Consider the following 5,332-nt stretch of genomic DNA (forward strand, 5'->3'; position numbering starts at 1 on the left):
GGCTGCAGCCGTGCCCCGAACACGGCGGCTGTTATTTAACCACACGAGTTTACATTCGGTGCCGCCTCTGTTTATAAAATACAGAAAATGATCGCGAAAACATCCTACGGGCGCGACGGCGGCGCGGCTCTGCTGGGGCAACGCGGGTGCCGGGCGCTCGGGGCTCGGAGGGCACAGCCCGGCCCCGCACATGAGCAGCCGCCGTACCCCGCCCGCCCGCAGACGCGGGGCAGAGCCCGTTGGGAACGGGTGCCCCGAGGCACCTTCTGCCCACCGCCTGTCGTCCAGGGGGGCCTCGGGAAAGAGCCCTGCGGCCCGCATCGCACGGTACCGAGGGACGGGAACCGCTCCGCTCCCAACGCTGGATGCTGGCGCTGCCGGGGCCGCTCCCTTAGGGTCACCGCCCGCAGACGCCGAGGGAAGCGCAGAGGCCCCGCAGACCCGTGGCGGCGGGAGAGGGTCCCTTCCGAGTTCACAACGACCTCGAAGGATCTCGGAGGAAACGAGCGGGGACGGGTAGCCCTGAACGAACAAGGAGCGGTCACGTCAGCGCCGTGCTCGGCCCCGTTCCGTCCTTTCCCCTCGCGTGGCACCGGTGCTGGAGTTCGAGCCGGCTTCGCTCCCTCCCCGCCGTGCCCGGGCAGAGCCGGGCCCGCAGCCCCCGTGCCCCGCACCGCCGGCCCCGGCCGGAACAGAGTAGCGCCGCGCTCCCTCCCCTCGCCGTCCCACGGAACCCGCAGAGCCGCGCAGCTCCCCGGCCCCGCTCTGTACGCCGCGACCGTTTCCTTGCTGAGGCCGTAAGACGCCTCGTTCCCGCGGCACGGAGCCTGCAGCGGGCCTGGGAGCCGGTCCCGGTCCCGGGGATCGCCGTTGCTCGGGCCTCGGCCCCGGGGCGAAAGCGACAGGCGGGAGCAGCGCCGGCACCAGCACGGGGCCCGGACGGGCCGCCGGTTCCTTAACAGCACGGCCGGGCCGGGAGAGCGCAGCGCTGCGCCGCATCGCCCCGCTCCGCGGCCCCGAGTGAGCGGGGAGAAGCAAAAGGGGAGCCGGGGTGCGGCAGGCAGAGGCCGGAACGGGCTCAGGGGTACCCGCGGGTCCGCACTGAGAGACATACGGCGGCCCCGGCGCTGCCGCTTCCCAGCACGGTCCCAGCACGGAGAAGCAGAGAGAAACAAAACAATATTAAGAGAAAGGCATTTATTGGAGACCTTACAAGGCTAGAAAGTACATTAACAGTGCTAGGCCACTCTAGAGAAGTTGGTCCCAAAACGGTACTACGCCACAGCATCTATCAGCTTACAGAAACGCTTACACAATCGCTAAGAACTGGCCCCTGTGTTATACACGCTATTTCTTTTCACATTCATCTATGTAAAACCGAAGGATCAAAACGTTTTAAGAAAAAGGGCGAGCACTCAAAGCAGAACCTACCGAAATCCATTTCGGGCCAGATTTGGGGGCAAAAATACGGAGCTAGTTTAAACTTTCATTATCAATTATACTATGAGCACGGAGAAATATTCAAATTTCATAGGAAACCGTCTTTTTTTTTTTAATATATATTTAACATCAAAATATATTTTTTTAGACCTACATAAAATTTCTTGTAAGACCTCAAAGGACACCGTCTCCTTTAAAAACCGTATCTCCCGCCGGCCGGAGCCTTCACGAGCGGTCCCGGCCTCCCCGGCTCCCACCGCGCAGTCCCACCCGGCGCCGCCCGGGGAAAGGCAGCAGCGCCGCGCTTTGCGGCCGAAGAGGAAGAGGAGCGGGAGGAAGGGGCCGAGCTCGGCCGGCAGCAACCGGGCCCGGCGGGAAGGCCGTGCTGTTCGCAGGCCGAGCCCGAGCGTTTGAAGGCCGAGTCACAAGGGAGCAGAGTTCGGAGAGGCAGCGGCCCGTTGTCACCGCGTCCCCCGCGCCCCCAGAAATAAAGCGACGAAAAGCCGATCCCGAGGCCTCCCCGAAGACAGACACACACACACAGACGGGCTGGCGGACAGACCGCGCCAGCCGGGAGCTGCCCGCCCGCCGCGGCGGGCGCGGAGAGAAGGACGTCCGCAGCCGGAGGAGGAGAGCGCGGCCGGAGCGGGCGTTGCGCGGCGGCGGCGGGGACCCGCTCCCTAGATGTCAATGCGGGAGTGCAGGGCGCCGTGTTTGCTGTCGTGTTCCCAGTAGGAACAGTGCATGACGGACAGCTCGGCGGGCTGGCGGGCGCAGGCGAACTGGAGGCCGGCTCCGTTCGCGGCCGGGGCGGCGGGCGGCGCGGGGCTGGCCGGGCCCAGCTGCTGCGGGTGGTGGGCGTGCGGGTGGTGCGGGTGGGCCACGCCGTTGTAGGAGTTCACCATGCCGGGCAGTGCCACGCTCTGCACCCGCGAGTACGGGCCGTAGGAGGCAGGGCCCGAGAGTCCTTTCACGTTGACGGGGCTGACGCTGCCGCCGGACATCTGGCAGGAGGCGTAGGGCACGGGCGCGGGGGGCTGCGGCAGCGGCCACGAGTTGTTCATGAAGGTGGACTGCAGGTACTTGGGCGGGGAGAGGTAGCCGTAGCCGTCGGGGCCGAAGAGGCTCTTGCCGGGCTGGAAGTGAGTCGGGGGCGGCCGGAAGGGCCGCTTCATCCTCCGCCGGCGGCGATAGTTGCCCTTCTCGAACATGTCCTCGCAGGCCGGGTCCAGCGTCCAGTAGTTGCCCTTGCGCTCGCCGCCGCCCTCGCGGGGCACCTTGATGAAGCACTCGTTGAGGCTGAGGTTGTGGCGGATGCTGTTCTGCCAGCCCTTCTTGTTCTTCTCGTAGAAAGGGAACTTGCTGATGATGTACTGGTAGATCCCGGACAGCGTGAGCCTCTTCTCGGCGCTCTCCCGTATGGCCATGGCGATCAGGGCCACGTAGGAATAGGGGGGCTTCTGCGACGGGTCCGGCTTCTCGGGGCCCTTCTCGGCGCTCAGTTCCTCCTTGCCCCGCTCCGGTTCCTTGCTGCCGCCGCCGTCATGGGCCAGCATCGCCACCGCGTCCTCCTCGCCATCCGCGTAGCCGCTCATCATGGTGCCCGCGGCCGCGCGCGGCGATGCCGGCTCGGAGCTGTGCCGGTGCGGAGCGGTGTGGAGATCCGCTGCCGGCGGCCGTCCCTCCCGTAGTTCGCCGGGGCCGGGACGGAGCTCGCTCGGCGCCTCTCGCGGCGCCGCGAATCCGTGCAGCGCGGCGGCGGCGGCGTCCCTGCCCCAGCGGGCTCCGCTCCCCTCTGCCGCGGCGGCCGGGCTCTTTTCTGATTTGTATGGGCCCGGCCGAGTTCCGCTTTCGTCAGGAGCCCGCTCCCCTATCGCCGCCGAGCCGCTGGGCACGGCCGGGTTCAGCCCGCAGTCACGGCGCTCGGCCCCGCGCACACGCGGCCCGACGTGGCCCCGCGGAGCGGCGCGGCGTGGAACCGCCCCGGTGCTGCCGCGCCGCCGGGGGGGTGAAGGGGGGGCGGGGGGCTCCGAACGAGCCGCCCCTGCCGCCGTCCTCCCGCCCTCCCCGGGCCCGCGGCTCGGAGCTGTCCCGCGGACGGCGGCCGCCGCGCTCGGCCCTGCCGGGTGGCTGTCACGGTGCAGCCGCAACACGCGGCCGCGTTTCTATGTCTTGGCTCCGGGCCGCGCTCGGGGAGCAAAGGGAGCGCTCCTGCCGCTCGGTTCTGCCGTCCGTGCGGCGTGGCACGGAGTGGGCTGTCGGGTCGCCCCTTCTCCCTCCAACAGCCGCCGGGCCGCCAGAAGCCCCGGGGAAGGGACGGGGCAGGGACAGAGCGGAGCAGGGCAGGGCCCGTGGTGCCCCTGCGCTCCTCCCCGCAGGGCTCCCACTTATTTCGCAGCATCCCCAAGGATCGCATCTTCTCCCTCCCCTATTCTGCCTTCAGGTGAAGCCACCGCGAGCGGCGGTGTAGAAGGCTGAACTGAATAAGTGCCGTGCAGCAATGAATCGTTAACGGCGCCGTTCTACCCGCAGGCAAAGAAGCGGGCGGACAGCACAGAGGATGCTTCAAACGGTTTTCTGAAGCAGTCCTCACCCCGGCAGAGGGTCGGGCTGGCCCTGTTCCCCCGGCAGCCACAGAGCCGAACTCCGGGCACATCTGCGCGGACCTCGGGGTGCGGCGGGGTCGGGGCCGCGGACACAGCCGGACGCGGGGGACCGAGGCCGAACCTGAGCACAGCTCTGCGCATCCTCTCATGGCAAGGGCTGCCGAGCAGAGCGGCTACAGAGTTCCACGCGCAGCCCGGCGGCTGCGGTCCGCACCCGGCCCAGCCCCACTTTCACCTTTCTGGGACGTGAATCGTTGCCAAGCGCTATTCCCCGCCCCGCGCACTTTGCGTGCTACATTTTTCGTAACCGAGCCCAAACCCCGAGCGCGGGGGGACGGCAGCTCTGCCGGTGCAGGCGGCGGAGCTCGGCCGCTCCCGGTGCGTGTGTCCGGGGAGGTGCGCAGGTCCTGCTTTCCTCTCTGGGAGAAGCATTCGGAACGAACTGCAGGGGAGAAAACGAGCAGCCCTTCGGGAGCTGTTGTATTTATCATTTAAAATACATTTTTGCACCCTCACCTATAGCCGTGCAGGCTGATTACTTATCTCGCGTCCGCCGAGAAACTCACGTTCTAAAACACGATCTCTATAAATGCGGTCACACCAACGACACACCTTGCTTTTCGGTGCCTAAACCTCGGCGCCCAGAAACACCCCCAGGCCCAGCCCGACCCCTGCCACCTCGCTCCCGCAGCCTCCCGCTCCCGCAGCCGGCCCCAGCTGTGTGTGCCGCCGGGCCGGGGCCGTGGGGCTCCCCAGGGCCGGGCGAGCCTCTCGCTGCGGCCACCCATGCAGCTCTCGGCGCTCCCCTCGCAGGCATTTCCGCGGCGAGAGCCGGGGCAGGTGGAACAGCACTGCTGCGTGTGTCATCACCTCCTCCAAATGGCTCATTCCTCCCTTTCACTCCAAAACTGAGCGCGCAGCTCCTCTCCAGGGCCCGCTCGCTCATAGAAGACATTTGACATCCAAGGGGCTCAGGAGTTGATTTTTTTCTTTTCTTTTTTCTTTTTCTTTTTATTTTCTCCTTTTTTCTTTCCCCTTCTGCAGCCCCGCGCAGGGCATTTCGGACGGCGCAAGGAGCGGCGGGGCCGAGTAGCTCCGAGGTGAGCGCGCAGCCCCACGCGGGGCTCGGGCAGTCCCCGCAGCGCTCCGCAGTGCTCCGCAGTGCTCCTTGGGCCGCTGGGCTCGAGGCTAAGGCTGTGCGCGGGGCTGAGGGCGCACGGGAGCACTGCGAGCAGCCGGGGCGGGTAGCGGGCAGCGACGGCGGGTTCGTACGTGGGGAAAGGGCG

General features: G+C 67.2%; 1 protein-coding gene across 1 annotated transcript; it reads right to left on the reverse strand.

The window, feature by feature from the left end:
- Window positions 1–1,182: 1,182 nt before the first annotated feature.
- FOXL2 (forkhead box L2) lies at window positions 1,183–3,431 on the reverse strand. The gene has a single exon (XM_072344438.1). It carries the CDS (start codon window positions 3,036–3,038, stop codon window positions 2,121–2,123), a length of 918 nt encoding a protein of 305 aa, XP_072200539.1. The 5' UTR covers window positions 3,039–3,431; the 3' UTR covers window positions 1,183–2,120.
- Between the last annotated feature and the right edge of the window lie 1,901 nt (window positions 3,432–5,332).

The sequence above is a fragment of the Excalfactoria chinensis genome, chromosome 9 (assembly GCF_039878825.1).
Source record: "Excalfactoria chinensis isolate bCotChi1 chromosome 9, bCotChi1.hap2, whole genome shotgun sequence".
In the NCBI taxonomy this organism is placed as follows: Eukaryota; Metazoa; Chordata; class Aves; order Galliformes; family Phasianidae; genus Excalfactoria; species Excalfactoria chinensis.

Coding starts and splice junctions, on each gene's coding strand:
- FOXL2 (XM_072344438.1), bottom strand. CDS start 3,038: ATGATGAGCGGCTACGCGGATGGCGAGGAGGACGCGGTGGCGATGCTG.